The 27,357-nt window shown below is 39.8% G+C and overlaps 4 protein-coding genes across 7 annotated transcripts in view; 3 read left to right on the forward strand and 1 right to left on the reverse strand.

The window, feature by feature from the left end:
* ubash3bb (ubiquitin associated and SH3 domain containing Bb) overlaps nucleotides 1–6,820 on the forward strand; it is a 40,582-nt gene extending 33,762 nt beyond the window's left edge. For both annotated transcript variants that reach the window (XM_026370206.1, XM_026370214.1), the window contains exon 14: nucleotides 1,068–6,820. In XM_026370206.1, coding sequence (XP_026225991.1) covers nucleotides 1,068–1,205 — 138 coding nt within the window. In that variant the 3' untranslated portion in view covers nucleotides 1,206–6,820. The remainder of the gene's footprint in view (nucleotides 1–1,067) is intronic.
* Nucleotides 6,821–7,706: 886 nt separating this feature from the next.
* On the forward strand, nucleotides 7,707–9,960 carry LOC113147899. 2 transcript variants are annotated; one of them, XM_026339193.1, is made up of 5 exons: nucleotides 7,707–7,833; nucleotides 7,919–8,520; nucleotides 8,606–8,688; nucleotides 8,814–8,876; nucleotides 9,014–9,960. In XM_026339193.1, exons 2-5 carry the CDS (start codon nucleotides 8,009–8,011, stop codon nucleotides 9,919–9,921), a joined length of 1,566 nt encoding a protein of 521 aa, XP_026194978.1. In that variant the 5' UTR covers nucleotides 7,707–7,833; nucleotides 7,919–8,008; the 3' UTR covers nucleotides 9,922–9,960. The 2 variants fall into 2 exon arrangements, with proteins under 2 accessions (XP_026194978.1, XP_026194988.1); XM_026339203.1 differs by having other exon boundaries at nucleotides 7,716–7,824.
* Nucleotides 9,961–10,196: 236 nt separating this feature from the next.
* On the reverse strand, nucleotides 10,197–17,512 carry LOC113147904 (porphobilinogen deaminase). 2 transcript variants are annotated; one of them, XM_026339227.1, is made up of 14 exons: nucleotides 17,339–17,512; nucleotides 15,496–15,549; nucleotides 14,987–15,059; nucleotides 14,709–14,758; nucleotides 14,428–14,483; nucleotides 13,865–13,942; nucleotides 13,399–13,476; nucleotides 13,239–13,314; nucleotides 13,010–13,123; nucleotides 12,884–12,922; nucleotides 12,671–12,790; nucleotides 12,539–12,592; nucleotides 12,220–12,306; nucleotides 10,197–12,131 (listed from the first exon to the last, which is right to left on the reverse strand). In XM_026339227.1, the coding sequence occupies exons 1-14, from the start codon at nucleotides 17,360–17,362 to the stop codon at nucleotides 11,958–11,960; spliced, it is 1,077 nt and encodes a 358-aa protein (XP_026195012.1). In that variant the 5' UTR covers nucleotides 17,363–17,512; the 3' UTR covers nucleotides 10,197–11,957. The 2 variants fall into 2 exon arrangements, with proteins under 2 accessions (XP_026195012.1, XP_026195002.1); XM_026339217.2 differs by lacking the exon at nucleotides 17,339–17,512 and adding an exon at nucleotides 15,693–15,949.
* Nucleotides 17,513–19,235: 1,723 nt separating this feature from the next.
* Nucleotides 19,236–25,821, forward strand: arcn1b (archain 1b). The gene is made up of 10 exons (XM_026375208.1): nucleotides 19,236–19,414; nucleotides 20,455–20,718; nucleotides 22,014–22,193; nucleotides 22,410–22,615; nucleotides 22,750–22,911; nucleotides 23,312–23,477; nucleotides 23,643–23,790; nucleotides 23,897–24,005; nucleotides 24,655–24,859; nucleotides 25,680–25,821. The coding sequence occupies exons 1-10, from the start codon at nucleotides 19,412–19,414 to the stop codon at nucleotides 25,767–25,769; spliced, it is 1,533 nt and encodes a 510-aa protein (XP_026230993.1). The 5' UTR covers nucleotides 19,236–19,411; the 3' UTR covers nucleotides 25,770–25,821.
* The last annotated feature ends 1,536 nt before the right edge of the window (nucleotides 25,822–27,357 follow it).

A 27,357-nucleotide genomic window follows, 5' to 3' on the forward strand; every position in this document is an offset into this window, starting at 1 on the left:
AGAATCAATGTGTAACATGAACAGACAAATGAAACTCAAGCCAATTAGCTGAAACACTCGTTTCAGCTAATTGGCTTGAGACGAAACGAGTACCAACGTTTTTATTGGTATTCAAAATCCAACCTCTTTGAATGAACAAATTAATAATAAATTTTAGTTAATCAACAGCCAAACCTTGCAAATCTGTCTGTGGATTCCTTCCAGGCCAAACTTTCTGTTCAGATGATGGTTGTTGAGCTGCTTATTAGGGATAAACAGTTGGGTTGAAAGCTTTCATAAATCAGATCAGCAAGGATTTAAAGGAAACCTGCATGTTGCTCTCAAGATTTAAAATAAATTTAAAAGTAAAATTAAATCCACATTGTTCTATGCATTTTCCTGTCATATATTCAGATACTGTGTTTTGCGTAAATGAAAAACATATTTATTTGGAATTATTTTGCTTCTTGTCTCTAATAACTTAAGCCTTGTATCAAGCTATGATTGGACCTTTAATTGGTTTTTATTTTGGCACTAATGATGCCTACCTCCTCATGAAAACTTTGGATTAACAGCATATCTTTGCTGCTCTCTGCTGGACAACACTGAAATGCAATATGCTTTGACTTTAAGATGACACTGAAAATCCATGTCCCAATGAAATGCAACTAATTTAGTTATTAAATATTTTTTTCTTTGATTATGCATACATCTGAAAAGGTGCATAAAGAAACATAATTTGTTCCTGATTTTCTTCTTTTGAGGCAAATAAGACAATTACATTAATACATTAACAATTCGTTAAGAAAAGGTAATTTAAATCCAACATATTTCTTTCTAAAAGGAAAATAGTGAAAACATTTATAGTTTTTGGCTATTCTGGCACACTCCAGTGTTATTACTTATACTGTTTCTCATCTAATTGATCAGAACTTGTTTTTTGACATTGTAAAAAACGTGGTCATCTTTGTTATCACCAAAAATGTTCTCATCTGTGTTTGATGTTCATTATTATCTCTTATTTAGCATGTACATGTTGTTTCCTTGCGTCTTTACATTAATCATTCATTTTTCTGCCTGGTCTTCAGATTCCATACCTGGGCTTCTGCTCCTGTGAGGAGCAGGGAGACACGGGTGTGTGGCAGTTGGTGGACCCTCCCATCCTCCCCCTCACACACGGACCAAACCACACCTTTGACTGGCGAGAGATGCTTCTGCAAGAATGACATCTGCTTGAGCTCAATTTCCTCAACCTGATTATACTTCACAGCCATGCATAATTTTAGTGTAAAAAAACTGGAACCTTTCTGCTTCAGTAGACAGGTGGCTTAGCACAGACAGTTTGAGAAGGTTCCTGCCTGAAGATGAGGAGATGTGTCCCAGTCTTTGAATGGTGGGTGAACTGAATGCATCCCCCTGTGGATAATTTCTACACTTATGTCTACGCTCAGATTTCTTTATAGTATTATTTTTGCAAGAATGAAGGAGAGGTTTAGTTTCATAGTGTGACCGGGTGTTAGTCGCACTGTGTGGTACACTCTTATTAGCATTCAGTTCAGTCATACTTTGATATTGTCAGCCTGTCTCAGGATGTTTTGCGAAATAAGAATTTCGCGAAACGTGTCTCATGATTAACAAGAAAACAATTTTTTTCACTGATGAATGTACACTGCTCAAAAAAAATTAAGGGAACACATCTGATTTAATAGAAATAAAAATGATCAACCTGCAGAGGGAAAAGTGATGCTACAGGTTAGTCCATTTTAATGAAACTTCATTCCAGCAACTCAAAATGGTACTCAGTACTGTGTATGGCCCCCATGTGTTAACACCAACGCAGTTGAAACTGATCAACAACGCCCTCTGCTACTTTACTGACCAGATTAATGTCCCAGAAGTTTAACTGACTTGATGCTAAACTCTGATTTAGAAGTTTTTCTTTAACTTTTTTGAGCAATGTATTCCAGAAAGAAAGCAGGATTATAATAGACGTGACACTGAAGTTAAGTCAATGAAAGCAAAAGTGTGGTAGAAAGCTCGGATGACCTGGGTTCTTTTTCTAACCCCTTATTAAAGTTTCACTGAAAACCTTTCATGATAAATTACACAAAGAAATAATTAGTAACAAATAGTCCAATATTTTTAGTTCCCTAAGTGTAAACCAAACTTAATGCTGCAATTTTTGGTAAAACCCTTTCTCAGATCAAGGTAGCAGTAGCAGGAGATTGGAAATAAACTTGACTCTAAAATGTTAAAAGGGTCTTAGTTCCATACTGTAGCTTTAAGCTAAATGACCCTAAACTCTGAAAAGGTCGTTGTTTTCTCACTTCTTAACCGTTAGCTAGATAAACATTAGCTGTGTCTGAAATTACTCCTATTTACTCATTTACAAGGGCAGTATTGTACAACTAGAATTTAGATTTCTGTAAAATGTTACACATTATTAGCCAAAAAATGGGTGAGTGCTTATAGAAGTTGTTTCATTCTTTTGTTAGAATAGTGAGGATTTTTTGTGATTTGGACATAAACTCTGGGTGTGGTAGATTCAAATGAACTAACGTTGTTACCAACAGTAGCATCATCAGTAGTGCTAAAGTGCTAAAGGTGCTAAAGTTTGCATGTCGAAATGTGTACATCAGTCAAATTAGCATTACCATCTAACCATGTTGCCCTAGGCTTTGTGTTATTAGCATGTCATCATGCCATGGAAAATGCAGTTAACATGTTAATATTAGCATGGCTAAATTGTGGTTTAGCCATGCTAAGTACTTCACATGCTAAATATTAGCATTTAACATGTAAGCCTGATAACATGCTGTGTTAGCATGTAAGATGTTCAACCATTTAGAAGTGGGTATCAATATAGCATTCGCTAATGTTAATAATAATACCTCTGTTGATTGTTTGTTCATCCAGGAATTTTGTATTCTGGTGTATAATGTTGCAGCCTCAGTGGGTTGCAATAGAACTTGCTATGGTTGACAATGTGACTCTTGCATTTAGGCAAATTCAACTAAATATATGCATCATTTGTGTCCACAATATCTAAAATGTGCTTCAGTTTGTAGTTACTTTGCAAAATTTTATGAAACTATTGAAGATTTGTAATAACCTATTATATGTTATAATGTATCATACAAGTACTGCTTTTCTGCACAGATCCCAGCAACATGTGAGTATAGGCCCAGAGCTCCAGACCTCAGTGAAATGGTATAGATGATATGGTATCAAATCTATGAAAAAGAGATGCAGTTTCTTCTGTAGCTGAGGGAAAACATATCAAATCTAGCTTCATCTGGCTTCAAGGGTTTGTCAAGTCTTTACCTGACATGAGGTGCCCACTAATGAAAGTACAATGCAAAAGGTTTAGGTGAGGGCAAATCAAATTTTGAGTGGTAGTAATAATGCAAGTCAACATTTAAGAGCAGCATGTTAAGAAAGCACAAATTTGTAAGAGCAGAATTTGAGTGTACAGTCTGTTGTGCGTGCTCTTTTGCTCTTTTTGCTGCTCTCTTGCTTGCTGTTTTTGGCAGCTGTTGTTTGGCAGCTTCTGGGCACTTGAGATAACAAGAGATTATCTGTCAACAGCTGCAAAACGCAACAGGACATTCAGATGTAAGTGTAATGTTTCTTTTTCAGAGTCCAGAGAACAAAAACTGCCTTTTGCCATCTGACATCATTCATATTAAGTTAACCAATCATGGTATACAGTATACAATCAGTACAAAATATATCTGCTATATTCATTTTCTTCCTATAACAAGAAAACAATATATAAAATGTATGCTAGCCTGGAGAAACGCATCTTTAAGAAGTAAAATGAGCTTGATTTATACATATTTATATATAAGAATTTTCTCTTTTGAAATTATTTGTAAAAACCAAATAACACAAAATAAGGAATTCTTAAGTGTGGTTCAGAAAATGTTGACAGTAAATAGTTCTCTTTCAGGTGGTTGAAAAAATGCCACTGTCCCATCTTTTAGTACAAGTACAAGGATGTTGTCTAAAACTATGCCTCTTAGCTTCTACTTAAAGAATTGATGCTCAACTATCATTTAAAGTTTGTGCTCAAATGTAGCTACATCACATGCCTCACATGTTGACTTGCAGACTGAGTAGCACTCAAAATTACTTTCATGTTCTCTCAAACTCTTTGTCATCTTTAATCTTCCATAGCCTCTCATGTTGTCTCTATTTTGGTGCCACGTGTAGCACATAGAGTACAGCTGTGTCTGAAATGACACAGATGCCACTAAAACAGCACAATCTGCACTATTGACAATCATTCAGTAGCGCCTTTGATTCTGGTCCAGCACCATTTTAGTGTGTTTGTTACAATTTATTCAGAGTAGCTGTAAATAATCCTATTTTAAAAAGATGTCTTCCGTTTTTATTTCTATTTATTGATACACCGTTCTTTCAGATGTTACAAGTGAATATATTAAAACAGAATTATCACTTTTAACCGCATGTGAGAATCTCTGCCCTGTATCTCAGGTGGTAACTTCATTGAAGACATGACGTATCTTTATGCAGCTCTAAAAAAGTGTTTCATCGATTGAGCAGCTGTGTTGCTGTGAGTGCCTCTTGGAATTAAAGTGATGTCTCCTGACTCGTAGCTGTAGTTGAAAAATGTGTTGAACTTTATCTGATGTAAACAGAAACTGAAAGTTTGCTTCCATCTGCTTTCTAACACATCATAAAAGTTGCATGTTTTAAACATAATATATGACATATCTCATCAGAGTTTCACTTATTAATCACTTTCTAGTCTGGGAACATTTTGGAAGCTTTTGAAAATATTTTACTGCTTGAAGAACTAGTTAATCAGTCCTGTCCCTGACATCAAGTTATTTTTTAAAGCCACATGGTGGGAAGTCCATACAGTTTTCTAAAAGTCAGGTCTGTACGAAAGAGGATTAGGGACACTAAAAAAAATTATATTAGGTATGTTAAGACAGGTAGGAGCACCCAGAAAATAATTACATTGGCCCCAATTCTCTTGGGATGTCCCATAATATGAGACACATCTACAGTCTTTTTCAAAGTCAAAGGGGGTTTCAAGCTACCTCTAACTAATCTGCAACTTTAGAATAATAGTATCATATGCTTTGTGTCTTTCTATTGAAAGCTAAGCAGTTCTTGGTCTTCCAGTCTAGCCCAACAACTAATGTTTTGTTGGTGGTGATGGGTGTGAGAAAGAGTCCAGCATCTCCTACCAGTAATCTACAGACTGACAAAAAGTGACTTCCTGTGGTGCCTTTTCTGACTACTTTAATTCAGACTATTAGGTGTTCATAGTATTTGATGCTGGGTGCTGATCATTTCTCATATAGTTGGTTCCACTTAGAGGAGACGACACCCAGACCAACCCAAACACTTCCTTCTCCACCTACTTCCAGCTCGCACTAATAATAAAATGACTAACGTATTCATAAAGACCAAAGACAACATAACATCACATAGAACTCAGGACACACACAGCTTCTGCAAACTGAAGTAGAACTGTGAAGTTTGGCTTTGCCTACTTTTTATTTCTGGTTTAGACTGCTTCCACAGCTCCCTCTGCAGTTTTGGAGAGTAACAAACAAGAGTAGGGCCCATGTAAATATGAATACTTGCTAATTTTTGTGGATGGAGCTTGTGCGCCTCTGTCCAGAGGAAGCCTTGTGGTCAGTAGCATATATAGGCTCTATCATAAATACTACGCTACAGCTGGCAGGTGATTGGCTTAGCCTAAGTAGCCACATAAAACACACCTCAAAATGACAATCAAATACATGTTCATGTTATGTTGTCAAATGTATACAGAACAAGACTGCAGAAGTCATCACATCAGTTTCAGAATATCACTCATAATATAGCCCACTGAGATAGGAATCCAGGAACAAAGGGGGAGAGAAAGATAGCTAGAAAATGATGCACTTCTGCCTGTAGCCCAACACTTAAAGGTTCCTTGTGGAGGTTTTGACCTCCAGCTATAGAGCTGGTATAGTTTATTTTAAAAAATATAACTTGAGTTCTGGGTTCAGATGAAATTCTGGGAGTGGTTCACTGGGAAAAATCACCTTTCATGGTGCTCATCTTTAAATTCTCTCAGTAGTAAAATATTATCTTCTTACATCATGATAAATATTCATTTCTTGGAACATCAGACGTTGTATTTAATGCTTTAATCCATCCCATAAGGCTCAGAACAGCCAGCTTCATGTCTTCTTTTTACTTTGATCTGCAGACATTAAATAATATTGCTTAATCCAATTAAATCCACGTCTTACTGCAACACTGCTACAGAAATGTGAAAGGTTTTAGTTTTTTATCTTAATATCAGTAACATATATTGTCTGGAGAGTTACACACCTTGTGTGTCTAGACAATAGAGCGATGTATTTTTTGAAGAAAGAAGCACCAAACAGAGAGAGTCAAGTAAGAGAAACCAGAGGAAGAAGCCATGTTTGTTCCTTCTTTTATTTATTGTCTGAACTTATCACCAAACATGTACAGCAATTTATTTAAACTTACTTCATCTGATATGTACCGTAACTCATGTGATGTTTTTCATCTTCTGTTCTTGTGCTTGTAAAACACTGAGTTAGAGAAAAGGGTGTTTAATTATCAGTGGTGATCATTTTATATTTTCAGTACTCTGTGAGCTCAGGAAGTACATTTGCAGTTTAGTTTGGCTCTGGCAATATCAAATAAAGCATAATTTCTTCCCTCACATTAGCAATAACGTGATAAAACAGCAGGTGTAAAATTGCCATTTATCTGTTTGTTTTGCACCTACTGCTGCAAAAACTGTAAAAGAAGAATCCAATAAAATTCTACATCCTCTGGATTTTGCGAATGAACCTTTTTTTTTTTTGGTTGAATGATTAAATAATAGCAGATATTTCATTGTCATAGAGATTGAGGGACAGTTTGTTTTGTTGCACATTAATGCTTGTGACCCACTACTCCATGGACAATAAATGTGGAAAGATAAGCTGCAATAATCATTTGAAATTTCATAATATGTGGTATGTAGTTTATATGTAGTATATATTTGTATGATTTCAACCATCACTCACTCTTTACAATAAGAACTCCACCAGGCTCCGCCAACTTCCATATATTTAACACTGCTAGATTTTATTGCATTACTCCTAGAGATGAAGTAGCCCCTGCTTAATTCATTTTACCCAAACTGTAAGAAAGAAAATATAATATAATTAAATAGAATACAGAAAATACATACATAAAAGAGAATGAATATAACAAAATGTACTGTAATATACTGTACCATTTCTTAGTTATATTTGTTTAGTATGACATTGTGTATTACTACTGTTTGTAATGGAAGTACCCGTGAAAATCACTGTGCTCTCCCAGCACATTATTAGAGCTACAATGAGCAACTATTAGGACTCAAGCTACCTTTAGCATAAGACTCAAAATCTGTCCACATAGGGCATCAAATACTGATGCTGGGTGAAAATCATACATCCTTGGCCATGGGCATGGTAGCTTTTCAATGTGATGCACAGTGTTTGACCTTCTCTGATTGGATAGAAGGGAAAACCCTTTTTTAGAAAATATTTTTGCACTCTCATATATTATTCATAATCATGTACTACCTTAAGCATACAAACACTTGTTACCGGTTTTGGAATGGCAGACCTGTTGTGAGTTCCATTTTGTGCATTAATTGTTAAAGTTCAAATCTAAGTGTTTAAATTTAAAATGAAAATGGACGGCTACCGAACTTAGAGAGGCCTCTGAACAGCAAAGCTGACTCTCTGCGATAACAGCCTGCAGGAAGTACTAGCAAAGAAGAGAAGGATGAATAAAGCACCCAGAAAGGTTATCCTAGTGAGTTAGAAATAAGTATGTGTTAATCTATTTTTAAATGTCTTATTGGAATGTGGAGTGATAATTGTTTTGTATGCAATTACAGCTTCATGCTGGGTAAAACTGAACCAGTCTGGTGCCCAAGCTGAGGAAGAGGGCCAAATATCACATCCTGTCTCGAACTGCTGATGTGAAGATGGAGCCTCCGAAATGGCCCATAGCTCCAGACGGCTACATCCCCAACTCTGTGATCCGGAGCTGGGGGGTGAAAGGGAAGGTGCGCGACCAAACAGAGTGCTGGGATGGCATGGTGTTTTATAGCCTTCATCCTGAACAGACAACACACGACAAGGAGGAGCTCAGCACGAGAATTTTCTGGTTCGACGAAGATGAGGGGGAAGACGAAGAAATGAGGACAGATGTGAAAAAGAGGAGGAAAGAATTTGTAGTTGAGAAAGAGATTAAAGAGGAGGATAAAGCAGATGTGAAGGTGGGAAAGTGGAAAGAAGATAAGAAATACCCTTGTAGAGAGGTGGAGGGAAAGGAAAGGGCAGAGGAGAAGAAAGAGGAGAAGACGGATAGAACTGTTCTCCTGAAACAGTCCGGCAACATCCAGACAAGGACCGAAATATCTGATCATGAAACAGTGAAGCATCAGAGGCAAGAATTCAGTTTGGCGTTTACTTCAGCAAAGACTGCAAACTTCCTGTAAGTGTTAAGAATGAATAGTGGTATCGTGGTTTGCAGTTCCAGAAATAATCATGAATTAATTTAAACAATGTTTTTTTTCTAGCTCAACCATACATCACGAAATTGGACCTGAAGCTCCGACAGAGCTTTGTGAAACCATCACACCTCCACGTCTCTCTGTGTCCAGTAAGCAGACAACATCCTGTTTCCTAGTTGAAGATAGCTATCTCAACATGGTGCTGAAAAGGTTAGAGTTTGGAGTGAAAATCAATATTTTTCCCTTTTTCATTCAACTTTTTTTTTTCCTGTAGAGTTGCCCAAACTTCCAGTGGAGCATCCTATGGCTTCTGCAGATACTTTCACCACAAATGGAGGTTACTGTCATCAACACTGCATTCTAAATGTGTTCATTCATTCATGGAGCCTCAGGACACAGCTTAAATTCAACTATTTAAAGTCCTTCTTGTGATCTCACATTCTTTGTGTTATCTGGACCTTTCCACACCCACAGAGCTCAGGATTACCGAGTACATCCAGCCTATAGAGCCCCAGGATTGGATGTGTCAACCCCAGATAGCAAGATCTGCTTCTCCAGCCCCTCAGGAGATTCAACCACAACCACACCTTGGTCCCACTGAACACTCACCAATCAAGGACAAAATGTTCCTCCTGTCCAGAGAGAAGTATGACCAGATAATGGAGCAAGCAGCGCTCCCTCTTGATCGAAAAGTCTTGAAGCTCTACAAGAAGTACAAAGACAACTTAAAGAGCTCGTCATGCCGTGGAAAACTCTACACTACTGCTGAGCTTTCTCCTTTCACTCCGAAGGCTACACACTTCAGCGTTCAGACTAACACTGGGGGGGTACGTCTGAACACTGGACTTACTAGTTCTCCTGCACTGAGATCTGTACTGTCCAGCATTCAAGCTCAGACTGTCCAGACTAAATGTCCCGGTCACTCACTCTATTCTGATTACTCTGAACAAGTTGATCAATCTGTCCATCTTATCAGAGACCAAATTGACCATACGCCCATGGCTGAGTGGAGGAAGCGCCTGTACACGCTTATTTCTCTCCAGGGTTTCCGTTCTCCAAGAGCAGCAAGGTTAGCTGTTACAGAGCATCTAGTGAAGCCTTCTAATGCCAGACCACCTGTGACATCCATCCCCTCTGTGCAGCCCGACCAGGTATCAGTACATCAGAGGGTGGTGCAAACGATCCAGATGAAAGACACCCTGGAGCTGCCCTCCACCTGCTTCCATCATGTGATCCCAACGGCCGCCCGACACAGCTTCTTTACTTTGGATTCCTGTGGGACAACTCAGTATGGAAGGCTGCAGTTTGACTGGATGAGGGGACATAAGGAGGACAAGCTGCTGGAAGTGTCTGTAGAAAAGACCAAGGTTACTGCTCATTAAGTTGTAAATACCTGCAGAGCTTTGTACTACCTTGATAAATCTGCTAAAGGCTGCTGAGAGCACCTGTGGGTTGTTGTTCCATGCCATCATATGGTCATTAGAAAGTGGGCTTGCTGATAAAGCTCTGCTGTGTCTACATACAGACTCACAGCTTCCAGCAGGGCTGAAGTCTCTTCAGTGCTGAGTAAGTTTTCCAGGTACTGATTCTGTGCTGACTTTGACATGCTACCAATGCAATCAATTAGTGATTAATAAGAACATAATGGCACAGAAACTGGACAGTTATGATGCACTTAGCTTTATTGATATGGGTTTCTTGACATCAGTGTTTTTGATTTGATGAGATGTCCACAGAGGTGGAAAAAGACTTATTATTAACAGACTGAGTAGTGTAAGAAAGAATGGAAACAGAGGAACATTCTAGGTTAACACATACAGATATTAAAGCTGAAAAACAAATATGGCTGACCTAACCTTCCACAGTTTAAGTATAACATGTAATGAAGAAAAGAAATACAATGTCACACACTTGGTACTAATGCAGAATGAACACCTACGGATTTATGAAAGATAAAGGGGTTCGGTAAGGCAGGTCTACAGTTTTACAGCACAAATCATACATTTCCTGACATGGCACATTGATAGAAATTAAGAAGAAAAAAACTACAATAGCATTTCAGATAGTTTACTTCTGACATGCAAAGTAACGCACTTGGAAAATGTCTTGCTCCACATCCAAACACTTCAGTTTGGATGTGGAGAACAGCATCTTGAAGAACAGCATTACAGCAAATGCAAAAAAATACATTTTATACAAAAAAATAAAAAAAAAAGTGTGACCTGCAAATAGCTGAATAACTACGGTTGAACAACAGCATAATACGTGTGGAAACAGTAATAACCTGTGATAATAAAATTCAGTTTGGCTATTTTCACAACATGAATTCAACCTAGAGCCACTTCATGAAAGCCAATGAGTGAAGTCCACTTCTGTGCGCTTTTAAACAGACTTTGTATTTTATATATATTATATATATTATATACACACACACTACTACAGGTGTGTGCATTTACACTTTATTTAAAAACTGTTCACATGTTCACAGTTACCTAGCGTGGTACTGTAAGCCTTTCTTTAGTGCTATTACATCCATTCTTAAAGATGCAACATCTGCAAAGTGTTGCTATCCAACAGCCTCGCAGCGCCACTGTTAAACAGGTCTTTTCCAGTCTTACATTGTAACTGCACCACAGGTGAAGTAAAACAAATGTGTATTAAGTTTATTCTCTCTCTGTAAAGAGGTAGCTAGCATAGTCTTAAAACGTGTTAACATCATCTGAAAGTGTAACATTCAACATGAGCTGATTAAAGATTTTGCAGGAGGCGGACATATTAAAACATTAAACTATAACTAATAATTCCAGTGAACAGGGTCTGATCAAGTCTCGGGAACATAAAGTTTAGAACTAATCAATGAAAGACTGAATTGACATTTACATTTCTTACATACACTTTTTATTCTGACGGCAGAATGAGCTCAGAAGAACCAGAGACTCACGTGGCCATGCACTTGGAAACTCATCTTTGGTACCATCAACTGGTCTTTTATACCTTTTTGAGATGAACCACATTGAACATTGAATGTAGACAGATTTTAGTGGCATTCCATTATTATGATTTTTTAATCAGTGGGAAAAAAAAGCTGACTAGAATGTTTTAAGGCCACGTTGTGTTTCCTGCTGATAATCCCAGTTAGGCGGTTTCTACATGGCTCAGGATATGGTTCCATGAGGTACTGTATAGATGTAAGAGCAGAATGGAACCAAGACCAAGCAGTTAATAGAGCAGCGTAGTGCAACACTGAGCACAACCTTGGTCCAGTAGTAGTGGCAATTCATCAATTCATCGGTCAGATATGGAAAGAAAAAAAATAATAAGGAGAAAGAATTCTAGTTTTTACTGGACACAAGGCTGTGACTGGCTGCACTCAGGGACCTGGTCACCTTCGCAGCCCCCGCCCCTCAGCAGAGCAGGTCTATCTGGCATCGTTGAGCTGCCTGGCCACGGTCAGGATCTCCTTGGCTCCTTTGCTCAGCAGTAAGTTTGCCAGGTCGACTCCCAGCCGCTCCGCTCGGTCTTGGACTTCACCCGAAATCTTGTGGGCTGTGACCCCGACTCGCTGGACTTGCTCGTCGACCTCTTCTAAGCTCTGTCACACATGCACACGTTGACAATATGAAGTCTGACAATAAGTCTTTTACTGCGTGTGATTCACTTTTTAAGCAGCGAGCTGTTACCTTCTCAGCAGCAGTGATGCTTGTCTGCATCGTGTCCTTCAGACTGTCTGATCCATCCAAGCTGTACACCGCCCCAGTCAGGTAGAGCTGCAACAACACCAACAAGCCGCACTTTATTTTGAAACTTATTTTAGTTATACTTATAGAGTTCTATTTTTTTTCTAAACAGTGTTTGTAGTGCAGCACTGCAGGAAGCAACAGGAAGTCTTCTAATGTTAATCATCGGATTGTGGTGTGATGTTTCAAACATTTCTGTTCAGTACTGAAGTCTCATGACAGCTTCTCCTCCTGTCTTTCCGACTCTACTAAGCAGTCTTACCTGGCCATCTTTTACTTCAGTGTGTACAGCAACTGGAACGCTGCAACCGCCCTCCTACAAATGAGGAAATGTTCAGTTGAGCACACTGGGATTTGTCAAACTGATACAATAGAAGAAAGAGTGTGTGAGTACCAAGTGTCTGAGGAAGGCTCTCTCAGCTATGCAGCGCAGCACAGTGTCGTGGTCATGGAGGACAGACACCATCTCCAGGATGTCTGTGTCTCTGGCTCGAACCTCCACTGCCAGAGCCCCCTGAAAACACACACACACACACGTGGTGTATAATTATTAGCTGTGAACTACTCTGCTCTCTGTTTGAGTGGCAGTATTCATTCCAGGTCTTACCTGTCCAACAGCATACATACAGTCCCCAGGCTCCAGGATCTAGCAGCAGAAAACAGACACATGGACTGTTAGATGAGAAATCAGAGCGACTTCACACAGAGGGCTTTATATGATCAGGAACTGTACCTGGCTGATCCGGTTCTCCCAGCCCATTCTCCTGAGGCCGGCAGCGGCCAGGATAATGGCAGCAAAGTCCTCCTTCTCATCCAGCTTCTTCAGACGCGTGTTCAGGTTTCCACGCTGAAGACTACAGTTAAGGACAGAAACAAATATCTCTACATATACACTCTGACCTGTCCAGCCTCCCCCTGAGAACATTTCACTTTTATTACGCTCATGCCTTCTCAAAGGATACAATATCTTTGAAGTGCAGGTGGGGGAATCTCTTCTTCAGCTGAGCAGCGCGGCGCAGTGAGCTGGTGCCGACCACACTACATAAAAACACACCTTATTATGAAGTTGTTGGTGCTTTTAATACTAGAAAAACAAACAGACTGGACTGGACTGGACGGTACCTGTTTTCTGGCAGAACATCAAGAGTTTTTCCAACATTTTTTGGATGTAAAACCACTGCATCATAAGGGCTTTCTCTCCTGAAAGCACAGAAATAAGCACAGATTGGTGAGTGGTCACAGATGGACAGATGACAACTACAGTATAATGACACAACAGATACCACAGCTATCTGCTGGACTGGGCTCCAACAGAGACAGAACTGATGTCCCATAGACAAGGTCACTATGTCTACTACCTGTCTTGTTTTTCCCATCAGTGTCATTACAGGAAAAAAGCGAAATAAATGTTTTAATTTTATAAAAAAAAAAAACTTTTTTACAGCAGAATCACCGGGTGGGGCAAAGTGACTCAGGCTGTTGGGAAACTACAGAGTGAGGGTCCCGGTAATTCTACTAATTCACACGGTGCAGGGTGGAGAGTGACTTTAAATGCAGGCGGACAGCTTATTTGTCTGAGCACACTTACTTCAGCACGGCTCCGATAGTGAATCCTGGAGGCAGAGCAGTGGGCAGGTCTTTGAGTGAGTGGACGACCAGATCGACCCTGCAGGACACAGACAGAGAGGGGCACAGTCCTGTCACGTGTGATGGTATAATACAGCCTTTCAGCCATATTTCATATATATTAAAGGCAGCTGCAGAACAGAGACATCTGCTACATGTGAGGCAGCAGGGGGAATCAAAGAGTTTCCCACTGCATGGATGTGATCTGAGGCATACTCTGAATACTCTTGTGGATTTTTGAGAGGAGTTGTGCCTAAGAATATTATATCCTGATTAACAATGATGACTGTGGTGACCAGGGCTAATGTCAGTATTTTATTCTAAAAAACAAATAGCACTATATCCGGTAATGAACGGTTTTTGCCTTCACTCAACTGCTGAGTAATGTCACTAAATATTTGTAATTGGCAGCTCTAGTGCGCAAGTATCTGAAGTGCAGCAGTATGAGTTAAACCCTGACAGCTGCTGAAACAATGCTGCAGAGACAGTGTGGTGTCAGCCACAGATCACACTGGTCACACTTACTCGTTCCTGTCCAGAGCATTCTCCAACTCTTTGGTGAAAAGACTCTTCTCTCCAATCTGCAGGAAAAAAAACTGCTTTTTAGTCACATTGTTTCTTCCCATACATCTGTTACAGTGGACGCTACAGGTCAGACATTATTCTGCGATTAGTAAATGTAAATGGACTGTTTGTGTTTTTATTTTAATTCATATTAGAGAAAACAGCTGGCAGATTAACAAACAGTAAAATAAATCCATGGTTTCAGCCCTAGATGTGTAAATACTCAATTAAACAATGGTCACCTTTGATAAAGCCGTGTCAAGGATTTTGTCTCCCGTCGTTGACATGGCAACTGAAAGACACGAAACCAAATGATTCACCACAAACAACCAGAAAAAAACACAGAGAACTAGTCAGAGGTGGAGCCCCACATCTGCAGTCCTTTGATATTTCAATATGTTGATCCCAACTCATGACACGCGGGAAAAAAGGTACGGTAAAGTAAAGTTGAACATAAAGTCGGATACATTCAAATTGTGTTGGAACAAAACAAAGAAATTACACTTTAGTGTGATCTCACCTATTTCCAAGTGGATGTCAGGATACAGTTCTTTCAACTTTTCAGCCACACTGTCAGTCTGGATGCGAGCCAACTGAAAAATACACAAGCAGACTTTAGCTACTGATGCCTGTAAAACATTTGAACCCATCTACGCAGCCGGTAGCCATCAAATCAGTATGACTGTAGCAGGAAAAGTTATCTTAAGGTGACAGCGATGAGCCAGGACTATGTTATCTCTGCAACAACTTGCTCTGCTGCATTGAACAATGATGCATGAGATAATTCACAATTAACTGACTCACTGAGGCTCTTTATGAGTTACATTCATATTCTGCTTACGGTTAAAACCCCAAAACACAAAGTGGAAACAATACAAAAGTCACCCTGACAAAATGCTGAGAAAGTGAGAGAACATAATTCAATTCAATTCAATTCAATTTTATTTGTAGAGCGCTTTTTACAATTGACATTGTCACAAAGCAGCTTTACACAAAATCATAATAAAATCAAATAATCAAATCATTTACCTGGCTTTTGCGGGTTCCGATCCTGATGACCCGACTGACTTTGCCATTCCCATCCTGCAGGGACAAAAGAGACGTTAACCAAAAGAGTGGACACTTTCCTCCTGCTGAACCTTTTCAACATATTCTAGCTCATCGCCCTGGCTCATTGACGAGCACATTTCCAACTGCACTAAGACGGTTTTCTTTGCTCGCCTCACCCTGATGTACTTGTAAGGTCCTTCCTCCATAATTCTGTGTGTCCGTGCTGAGCGTCTGCACTGTGGAGGCTATTGTGTCCACTGTGTGGCTGGGACTGCCTGCTGTGTCTCTGTAAGGAGCTGTGCTGAGGTCATATAGCCTCTAGAAACTGAACAGTAGTCTTTTTTTTTTTTTTTTTTTAAACCAGCACCCCCCATGCCGCCTCCCTCCTTCAGGATCTCCACCCCAAGATATCTCTGGGTCCAGAAGATAAGTGTGCCAATTCACGGAGTCCGTTAGAGGCAGGGAGGGGCAGCCTTGGATATGAGGTGTGGTCAGAAAGTCATCTGTGAGTGCAGTCCTCTGTATCTGAACACTCCACCACCAATCACAACCACCAGCGTCCATACACCGAGACAACACAGTACAAATGGCCATTTAAAACCTATTTCTCACTGCGCCTTCTTTGGTGGAAGACGTAAAACACACACACAAACTCACACTGTATAATCGAAAACCTAATTAACCATGTACAAACTGAGCTATCGTGTCTTTTTCTCCTCGGCACATGGCACAAATGGTCAATCTGGGACTGTGTGGCATTCCTGAAATAACAACTGCAGTTTCCAGTGTGTCAGTGTTAATACACACTTTTATTTTAGTGGATCTTAATACATCCCATGGCCATGCTTAAAAAAAAAAAAAGAGGCTGGAAGCTTGTGATTGGCTGAAAGTTATGAAATAAAAGTGCCACTGAGAGAGAGACGTGGTATTATGCTATTATTAAATATAAAATAATAAAATAACAACTAATGATCCAGTGATTTCATTTAAATGTTAATAAAATGCATTGGATTTCCTCCTAGAATTGTTTTCTATATCTGATTATAACATTATATAGACTCTTTGGGTCATTATAGGGTGGCAGTGTTAAAGATTAGGTCAGTCGAGCTGAATTTGAAGCAACATGTCTTTGTTCTGTTCTCAGGTTCAATCATTTCATGATGACTAACTAGGATTTAACAGTTCCCAGTCGTCAGGACGTCTCTGTTCTGTAGACTAAACATCACCAAACTCATGGCGCTGGAGGAACCAGGCAGTGCTGTTAGATGGATCAGAGAAGCTGAGGTACCAGGCAGTGCTGTTAGATGGATCAGAGAAGCTGAGGAACCAGGCGTGTCTGCTTGGTTTATTAGCAGATGAACAAGCTGCAGACTCCTCTTTAAGATCCATCGGTCTGTCTGTGAAGTGACAGCAGCTTCACTCGTGTTTGTTGACTTTAACCACACGAACACAGACTGTTTTGGCTGGATGTTAGTTCCGCCTACATATTGGGGCCTAAAGGTTTATTCTGACGACAGACGAATTCTAACGTAGTTAGAAAGTCGTCTGTAAGGACAGCTAAACAGTACAGCTTCAAACTTTTAACAGCTTTATCTTCACGGGCACTGTTGGCTCTTATCTGTTTGACAGGACAGGACACCCGCCCCTTTCTTTTCCACGTCCAATGGGAAAGCTGACTGCTGTAACAGACACGAATATAAACCAATCACCGCGCGCCAACAGCCGCCGCATACGGAAATGGCGCTCACCATGTGTGCTCGCTTGCGATGGCGAGTACTTCACGTACGGTGAAAAACACCGGGTCGGTTTGCGAAGAACCTACCGGAGAACTTGCTTCCTCCGACATGTCGGTGGTCCGCTTCACTCTGTCGATGCTGTGCGAACCAGCGGGGCGTTTTACTTGACAGGGATTTCACCGAAAATACCCGAAATCCTTGGAAAGAGTCAGAGAGCTGTTGTCATTCAGCAGCTATTTGAATGAGCATGAAACCCTGATGTCCCGGCTGGAGGTCATTTCCTTGTTCCGTGTATCAGTTTCCTGCTGCAGATGGTGAACGAAGAGGTCCCATTAGTTTGATAGAAATGAGTACAGTTTCTGGAAACTAGAACTGCTACTCAACCACAGCTTAGGTAAAATAAAAATGGGTCAGTCTAAATAAACAACATTATTGTATTTTTAAGCCTAGTGTACCTATAGATGTTGTAAGTAACAACCTCCATATGGGACATATTATAGTACACAAGCTCCAAATAACTACTTCAAATGTACTTACAGTATAAAAGTTTAAAAACAACAGTATATTGTGTGCTGTTAACATCTTTCTTCATCTGCAGAAAGTAATTACCAAAGCTGTACAGTCCAGTAGAGAGAACGATATTTCTCTCTGATTCATATTATTGAGATAAGTTCAATAGAAGCAACTTAAAATGCAAATAATCCTGTAATGTTGCCTCGAAGTTGTACTCAACTACAGTACTTCATTAATTACTCTGACCATTAGGAAATACTGATGGAAGCCCGAGATCTCACATTCATCCAACAACGACGCCGTCAAAATGATCCAATCTGCAGGTACATCCAGTTTTCTACTAGACACGTCTCTGGTGCCTGCAATCAAATTTGGATTTGAACTATTCCTTCATACTAATGTGGGTTTGTCAATATTCAATTTGACTTTTTAAATATAGAGCATAAGTTACAGTAAATGTGCTACATCTGCCACCTGCTAATCCCACCAGTAATAAAAACACATGGTTTGCTATGTTATACTTTTTAATGCATTGTATGTATAATAAAGTATACATTATTACTATTATTATTGATTTTGATTGGGGGGCGGTCAGCATCAGAAGTTGCTATATAAGTTGCTATAGAACATTTAAAAGCTCTCTAAGTGTATTCCTATTCCCATGACATGGCCTGATGATATGGTAAATACTGCCAGCATTTCAACTTGCATGTCAGGTGCCACACCTAACACGAGGGTGATTACTTCTAGTGTTCATGAGTGTCTTAAGGTAAACTGTGAAATGTTCTCACTGTAAGAACAGAGCCGAGGACTGGGGTTAAATGACGACATCTGGTGGCCCTAAATAAGTTACTGCAACACTGTGACTTAGAATTGTTCACCACACTCACATTACAATGATGAAGCTGTGAACGTCTTTCTAAGCATCCTGTATTATTTACCCAGTGTGATGAAAATAATTTATATATATATATATACAGCCATTAACAGGCCCGTTTCAAAAAAGATCAGGTAGTAGAGCAGAATCCACCTAAACACCCTCATGTCAGTTGATGAAACATCTGGCAGATTGAGATCAGTGTTCTCTTGGTAAATCAACACAATACTCAGTAAGTCAGTGCTGAATGTTAACTTGCTATAACACATTTTCTTATAATTACTGGTTTTACACCTCACATGGGGAAATGTTAATAAAAGGTTTTGATAATTTAAATGAATTAGTGATAATAAACAGGCCACCAGAACTTCAAAGATTTCACTATCAAATACTTTCATAACACCACCGGTTATTTAACACACATGTCAGAAAGATAAAAGGTGAATATATAGAAGTCGTTGATTATTGTCACCGGAGAAAAAGACGAAATAACAAGAAGCGGCAGGTCGCAGACATGCAGGAGTAACTTCTTTATGCAACCCGGCCAACATGTTGGAGCACACGTCACTGGTTTCCACGGTGGGCTGATCTGGCGCTGCTCTTCCGGTGGAGACGTGGCTCTGTGCTGCTGCCATATTGACGCTAGCTAACAATCACACAACTTGAAGTCAGCTGTATCTTCGCAACTTGCTATTCCAGAGTAACTAGAAACCCCCAAATCGAGACACACGAGAGACTGTAGATCGCCGTACCATAGAGAGAGACCAAAATGGTGAGTGACCGTCGAAAGTCGAGATATTTTTCTGCCTATTATCGGGCCTAGCATTATCATAACATTGGCTAACATGGCAAGTCGCTAAAGCTAACTAGGTATCAGTTAGCTGGTCTCTCCAAAACGACATAAGTCGGTATATACACGTATCTTTGCTTTATGTTGACAGCGTCATTTTTATATTTAGATGTTAAAATGAAGCAAATGAGCTGTCATTTAATTATACGAAGACAAATTTCAGGTGGACAGGCGGTACTGAGTGTGCAGACATTGCTGACGTTAACTAGCTTCGCAAGCTAGCGCTTGGGTTAGCTCCTGTCACTAGCCGGATCTTAGCTAACGTTACCTGCTGTCAGATTGTCCCCAGGCAGATTACTCTGGATGTGTTTTTAAAATAAAGTATGATGAAAATAAAATTGTATTCTTGACTGTCAGCGCTAATCACAGTTGTTGCTTTTCCATGTCAGTTAAGATCCTTTCTAGTCGGAGTCTTTCATTCTCAGCTTCAGCCATTGTGGGTAGAAAACAGTTGTTAATTCATGTACTAGAGGTTATTAATGTTAAGTATACGTACAGTGAGCAACATTTAGTTTGTCTAAGTAAATTGTTGTTATGGAGTCTGGAATGGAATCTGTTCTCTATGGTGTGATGAGAACCTTTCACCAAACCTCCATTCAAAATGTGGGTGATTTAAAGTTGGTTTGTTTCTTGTCCGCTCGAAAGGACCGGATGTCTGCAACATCAATAGTTATTATTATTATTATTATTATTATTATTATTATTAGTGTCAGATTTATCATAGGAGTTGTCTGCCAGCTACAAGAATCAGTGTCCCCAAGGAGAACTCAGAGTTATTGGGATATATGGAAATCTGAAGTTAAAGTAAAAGGGGGACGGTTTTTATTAGTACTTAAAATTTCTTTAGCTCTGTTATTTGTTTTTGTCTTTTCACAAAATTGCATATGTAAATTATGACTGTGGTGTGCCATCACTAAAAGTCTGTAGACACAATATTAGTCGTGTTTCCTCTACACCTGCAGGTGCTGTTGGCAGCGGCGGTGTGCACCAAGGCCGGCAAGGCCATTGTATCACGGCAGTTTGTGGAAATGACACGGACGCGCATTGAGGGTCTCCTGGCTGCATTTCCTAAACTGATGAACACAGGAAAGCAGCATACCTTTGTGGAAACAGACAGTGTGCGCTATGTGTACCAGCCACTGGAGAAACTCTACATGGTGCTCATTACCACCAAGAACAGCAACATCCTAGAGGACCTAGAGACACTCAGACTTTTCTCCCGTGTGGTAAGAAATCATGCAGCTGACTTTTAATTTCTGCCTATACCAGTAGCCTGCGTTAAGTTGTGAGATGCAACGTTATTATTTCTGATGCTTATATCAGTGTTGGATATATCAGTGGGCCTTTGTTTAAGTAGCTAAAACTAATGCAATCTGATACAACAGCCCTACAATAAATCGTCATTGTCAGTGGTGAAAATGTTCAGTTTTTGTTGAAACTACCCTGGCCTCACCGATATACATGGGGAAAACAAAACAATAGGAACACCTGTTACACCAGTGTAATGCAATATAGTTCAGCAGCAGCACAAACTATGTCTTCCACAATGGCCATACAGTTGAATCAGAACCTATAAAACTGTTTAAAAAAAAAAACTGTTCTTTAATGTTTGATTATTGACGGTGAGACTGTGATGAATTGGGAGCTTTTTTAATGTTTGTACAGTGACCTTGAATGCCTACAAAGGCGCTTATAGTTAAAATTTATTATCATTATTATTATTAACAAATTGTTACATATGTGTATGCCACCGGAGACAGTTCCACGTCTACACCCTGTTAGACATTTAGTAATTGCTCACTTAGCAAGCAGATCAGACTGCCAGGTAAATCTGTTTGCCAACAGAATTTACCATGTCCCACATTAACACCATGTGATCTGTCTTTGTCCTGTATTGTCTGATAAACACCATGGTTGCACAACTAAAATGACACCTTTTCTATCTCTGAGACTATTTCAGTTTACCTAATTTGCATTTGTTTAAAACTCAAATTTTGTGTATTTATGTTTTTTGGGTGTTACTGGGTTTCATTTGTATATTCAACAATTTGTTGTGGGAAAATAGTGCTGAATTAGTTTCAGAGTTGATGATGTTGTTGTTGTCCCTAACAATCATAGCATTTGCTCAGAGCCCGATATCAGTATAATTGTAAAGACCAACTGATACTGTGGAGTAGCTACAATCCTTTTTCGTTCACAGTTAAAGGCAAATGGAAAAAGAAATAATAAAATAAAACAGAAAAGAGGTGAAAGGTGCATTTGTGAAACAAAAATAACCTTAAAATTAGTAGTGTTTATTTTAGTTCAGTAAAAAGAGCCAGCCCTTAAATAAACTAATTCAGGAACAAATACCAGGTGAGTGTAAATGTCAGCAGTCAAGCCTTTAGCCTAGACTGATCATGTTGAAAATAATGTTGCCACTTCTAATAATTCACATCAGTTTCTCATTACGTTTGTGAAACTTTCACATGTTCTGGTTCAGGTGGTTGTTGTTGATGTTCTTCCCTACCTACCTGTTCAGATCCCAGAATACTGTCGTGTGCTGGAAGAGAGCGAAATATCGGAGCACTGTTTTGACCTGATCTTCGCCTTCGATGAAATTGTGGCATTAGGCTACAGAGAGAATGTCAACCTAGCTCAGATCCGCACCTTCACAGAGATGGACTCCCATGAGGAAAAGGTTTTCCGTGCTGTCAGAGAGGTGAGATTACATGTTATGACTGGCTTGTTTACTAGATAATAATTGAGTGATTAAAGCTACAGCCAAGCAAGGATGAATATAATATATAGTACAGTTTATATATTTTAAAAGTAACATTTTAAGGTAAAATGATATCACCAGTGAAAATGAACATTGTGTGTATTATTACCATGCAGTTTTGTTAATTATGTTTTGTTCTTTTTTGTTATTCCACAGACCCAGGAAAGAGAGGCCAAGGCAGAGATGAGAAGGAAGGCCAAAGAGTTGCAGCAGGCTAGGAGGGATGCTGAGCGCTCTGGAAAGAAGGTGCCAGCTTTTGGCGGCTTTGGCAGTGCTGGCATGACCAGCGTCTCCTCAGGGTCCATCCTCACAGACACTATTGTTGAGCCAGAGAAGCCTAAGATCGCACCTGCACCAGTCAGGTACACAAATCAGCTGCTTTTTGGTTTCAACTTGTTGCTGTTACATTTGTTTGCATTACAGTACACAGGCGTTGCTTTGCTTCCAGACATTGGAGTTTTCAAAAAACTGATAAAGTGCATGTTTGTGTTTTCAGACCAAGTGGACCCAGTAAGGCTCTGAAACTGGGCGCCAAAGGGAAAGAGGTTGATAACTTTGTCGACAAGCTCAAGTCTGAGGGTGAAACAATCATGCCCACCTCAGGAAAGAGAGGCTCAGATGTATCAAAGGTTCTGCCACCACCAGTCAATGTGGAGAGGTACAGACACACTGTGGTCTATTTATTTACAGTAACTAATGTTCAATCCAGAAGCTGTAACATGATACAATAAACAATTGAGAATAATGCAGCTGAGCTCAGATAAAGACTTAGGTCCAACTTTATAACACTCCTTTAAAATGTTCTCTGCAATTGCTTTTCTTTTTTTATTCAACAGATTTTATTCAATATACATTAAAGCAGTCATAGCTACCATGTTTTCCATGGTGCAGCTATGATGAGATAATGGCCATTTAGTGTCATCTACTTGAAATGTGTTTATCTGCTTTACCAAAAAGTGAACATCCCTGTCTTATATTAAAGAGCGGCTGAATTACCATTAGAGAAGTTATTGACCCTTGCTTTTAAATGAAGCCAGTGTGGATTTGTTATTTCCCAGTGTACATCTGCGTGTGGAGGAGAAGATCTCACTGACTTGCGGTCGCGACGGCGGCCTACAGAATATGGAGGTGCTGGGCATGCTGACGCTCCGAGTGGCAGATGAGAAGAACGGGCGCATTCGCCTCATTATCAACAATAATGACAACAAAGGGCTGCAGCTGCAAGTAGGTCAACATTGATTAGTGACAGTTATTAGAAAAGGGATTCGACATTTAAACATATTTCAGTGGTAATGATGATCAATAGTGTAATGTCTTGCGTACATATCTCAAGTCGTGTGATTTATGAGTGTAATAAAAAACATGTTTCTGTTTGTCTTCTCTGCTCAGACACATCCTAATGTGGACAAGAAGCTGTTCACATCGGATTCAGTGATTGGCCTGAAGAATCCAGAGAAGTCATTCCCTCTCAACAATGATGTTGGTGTGCTAAAGTGGAGACTACAGACCACAGACGAGTCTCTCATACCTTTAACCAGTAAGTGCCAAGGCTGTATTCTCATAGATGTTAGTCCAGTAATAGTATACTAGTAGTATGACAGTACTGCTGGAGTCTCACCCTCCTCTTCTACTGTGTCTTGCAGTAAACTGCTGGCCTTCAGAGAGTGGTACTGGCTGCGATGTCAACATTGAATATGAGCTGCAGGAGGAGAGCCTAGAACTCAACGATGTGGTCATCAGCATCCCTGTACCGTAAGTACACAGGCAGCTGTAAGCTGTAACCGTTTGTAATGGTGGCTGATATTTTTCATGCTCATAGCATCTTTAGATTAAAAATGCACAGTATTGGTTATAATTTGCCTCATTTTTGTTGCCATTTGTTGTTTAATATAAATATTCCATGTAGTGTTTTAAAACGCTGATGTACACGTCAGTCTGCGTTTATATGTCAGTCTGCTCACGTGTGCCAGGACAAGGCGTGCTGGCATGGTGCTGCTGACTGCCGTTTATTCCCTTATGTGTATATAAACACTGTCCTGTGACTAGACAGCCAGTGATCATCTGCGATTTCACAGGCGGAAATAGATGTTGTGCAGCACGGCGTTCATTTACACAGCACTCTGTCGGCAAACGTGTGGTGGTGCTGTGAGCGCTGATGATGCTGCCTGTAAATAAATAATTGGCAAGTATTGCATATGCCCAGCCTAACATGTCGTGTGTAAGTGTAGGCACGGAAAGTGAATGAAGTGTGTGATTTTTATCAGCTTCATATGATGTGTAATCACAAAATACAGTTTTTATTTTACATATTTAAGGGTTACATCCACATCAGAGAATAAGAAGGCCATAACACCTGCCGTCACATGTTTCATCAACGTTTTGGATTGACATGTTTCTTCAGGTCTGGTGTGGGAGCTCCTGTCATTGGTGATTTGGATGGTGAGTACAAACACGACAACAGGCGAAACGTCCTGGAGTGGTGCCTACCTGTCATTGATGCCAACAACAAGACTGGCAGCCTGGAGTTCAGCATTGCAGGACAGCCCAATGACTTCTTCCCTGTCAGTGTATCCTTTGTGTCCAAGCGCAACTACTGCGACATCCAGGTGAGTTACTGATATGAACTAAGTAACATATCGTCCAGTGCAGTGGTGTGTCTCATCTAGGTTTTTTTTATCATTTAAGCACAACAGTGGAGCTCTATCGCACTGACCAATAAGGGAAATCGGGTTAAAGACTGACAGTCGAGGCATTCATTGTAGCTTTTAGTGTTTGTGTGGCAGCTGAAAGAAGAAAAAATATAGAAAATGACGGAGCTTATCCTTAAAGAGCCTTATTTCTGAACCTGTACCTGCCCAGTGTCCCTTTTTGACACATTTAGTGCAGTACAACTATCACCACTCACCATTCAGAAGGCCAAATTATCCTGCTGCATTTTGCATAGAAACACATCGTTGTACTTGTACAGTAGATGTACGGTATCCCTTTTAGCACACCAGATTCTACTGAAACAGTAAAGCAGAAACATTACAGCCTGGGCCACTTCTGTTTACCCACAACACCCTTCTCTGCCTAGCTCCGTGTAGCTCTTTATAAGCTCATAGCATAATTTCAAAATTTAAGCATAATTTTGCCTAGAGATGTAATGATTAGTTGATCAGATCAGATAATCGATCAGTAGTTTTGAGGACATCAGGACAACAGTCTTTAACTTTTTGTCTTGAAAAGTTGACAATACATTAGAGAAGTAGTATAGACAAATAGTAAGCAGAGTAGTTAAATTGAGAAAATAAATAACTGTTGTTAACTTTTCCTTGTGTGCATGTTTATGTATGTGCAGATAAGTCACTGTGTTGTTATTGTGCTCATTAATGTTCCGTCAAATTAAGCACTTACACGCCTGCAATTTGCTCTTCTTTTTCCCAGGTTACCAAAGTGACTCATGTAGATGGTGACAGCTCTGTTAGATACTCTTCAGAAACTTCCTTCGTTGTCGACAAATATGAAATCCTGTAAAAATAAAATAAAATAAAAAAATACAAAAACGGCAAAATCACAAAAAAAAAAATCACCAACGAGAAAAAAAAGTCCAAATCTATGCTACAGAGAAAGGTTGAAGATTTCTTGCCTGCCCACCCTGTATACTATTTCAGAGACTGTACATCGACAGGACTACGTCAGCCCTCTGGCAAAGCCTCTTCCAGTGGTGGAGCAGAGCAGCAGTGGTGTATTTATATGTTTGTATGAGAGAGGATCATCTATATATAGAGTTAATTGAAACGGAAAAACCAACAAACACACACACTTAAAAAAACAAAACACGAAGAAAACTACACTGATGCTGTTGTGTTCGCCAAGCTGAACTGTAAAGAGACTAAGTAGAGGATAACTACGGGGTGCAGGAGAGGCCAATGGCCAGACATCGTCAGTCTGTGTGTGAGAAGGGTAAGAACAGGGACCTGAAGCCACTCGCATCAGTCTCCAGTAGAACGAGCGCTGGTAGTTTAGCATCCCTCGAGAATCATGCATCCTCCACAACCTGTCTTCTCCACACTCGCACTGCAGAGGTTCATCACTTCCTGAGCGGCGTTCTTGCTTTCTTTCTTTTCTTATCTCTGATAACTGCAGAACTGTAGCTGCCTCAATCATTAGAAACCTGTCGCTCTCTAACTGTTCAACTATCGTGATTTGCTCTATTGATATTTCACTTCAGATGATTGTTGTTTATTGTGGAAACACTTTGATTTGTTCAGGTTTTTTTTTTTGTAGAGAGGTAACATGAAAAGCAAAATGTGGCTCTGTGCTGATCATAATGTCTCAGCTACCTGCTGTTATCGTCGACAACATTGTGTCTTTCATTTTTAACTTGGATATTTTTTACAGTTTGCTGTGTAATTGGTCATTGTTTACCACTAATCTGGATATTGAGATTCGACAGTGAAGAGCAGGTCTTTATAAGGGATCCTTAGCTGCAGGGATAAGTGAACTACCAGTAAATATGTTTGGCTATTGCATCAGTTGATTCTTCTTATGTCCTTTTTGTTTTGTGAACACCATTACAGCCACTCCTCACTTCGCCCACAAGAGACGTCACGTTTCACTCTGGTCCATTTAAGGCCAGAGATAAGCCCTCCGAGCAAAAAGTACTTTAAAGGCGACCCAGAAACAACACCCAAGCCCCTAATCTAACATCCCTCAAAGCGTGTTTAGATCTCAGATGGGAGTTGTTGGCGTCATAGTAAAAATTCACACACACACCAGACCAGCGTGATACTCCCCTTACATCCAAAGTGAGCAGAGCAACCACTGGAGCCTTTACAGTGAACTCTGCTGCCTGCAGACACCCTGGTTCATCCACCCAGTCATCCTTTACTTATATTCTCACTACATCAGCATTATTCAAAAATATAACATTTGTCTTTCATGCTTTGTTTTTTTTTTTTTTTTTTTTCAATTTTTTTTTTTTTTTTTTGTTCTACCCAAATATCAATTTAGCAACGGTTGTGTGGATGTGGGGTTGAAAATGGCTAGATTGAGCGTTTTTAACTAAATTTCTGAAGGGGAATCTTAACATTCCAGTGTACAATTTGAAAAAAGAATCTTT

This window comes from Anabas testudineus, chromosome 13, assembly GCF_900324465.2.
Source record: "Anabas testudineus chromosome 13, fAnaTes1.2, whole genome shotgun sequence".
In the NCBI taxonomy this organism is placed as follows: Eukaryota; Metazoa; Chordata; class Actinopteri; order Anabantiformes; family Anabantidae; genus Anabas; species Anabas testudineus.

Bases quoted from the DNA above. Each gene is read 5' to 3' on its own strand.
- LOC113147904 (XM_026339217.2), bottom strand. From the start codon at position 15,722: ATGGAGGAAGGACCTTACAAGTACATCAGG. The intron at 13,943-14,427 runs GTAAGTGTGACC...TGTGTCCTGCAG, and splicing joins AATGCTCTGGACAGGAACGA to GGTCGATCTGGTCGTCCACT. The intron at 12,923-13,009 runs GTACAGTTCCTG...TTCTGCTGCTAG, and splicing joins GGGAGAACCGGATCAGCCAG to ATCCTGGAGCCTGGGGACTG.
- LOC113147899 (XM_026339193.1), top strand. From the start codon at position 8,009: ATGGAGCCTCCGAAATGGCCCATAGCTCCAGACGGCTACATCCCCAAC. The intron at 8,521-8,605 runs GTAAGTGTTAAG...TTTTTTTTCTAG, and splicing joins GCAAAGACTGCAAACTTCCT to CTCAACCATACATCACGAAA. The intron at 8,877-9,013 runs GTTACTGTCATC...CCACACCCACAG, and splicing joins TACTTTCACCACAAATGGAG to AGCTCAGGATTACCGAGTAC.
- arcn1b (XM_026375208.1), top strand. The intron at 23,791-23,896 runs GTAAGTGCCAAG...TGTGTCTTGCAG, and splicing joins GTCTCTCATACCTTTAACCA to TAAACTGCTGGCCTTCAGAG. The intron at 24,860-25,679 runs GTGAGTTACTGA...TCTTTTTCCCAG, and splicing joins GCAACTACTGCGACATCCAG to GTTACCAAAGTGACTCATGT.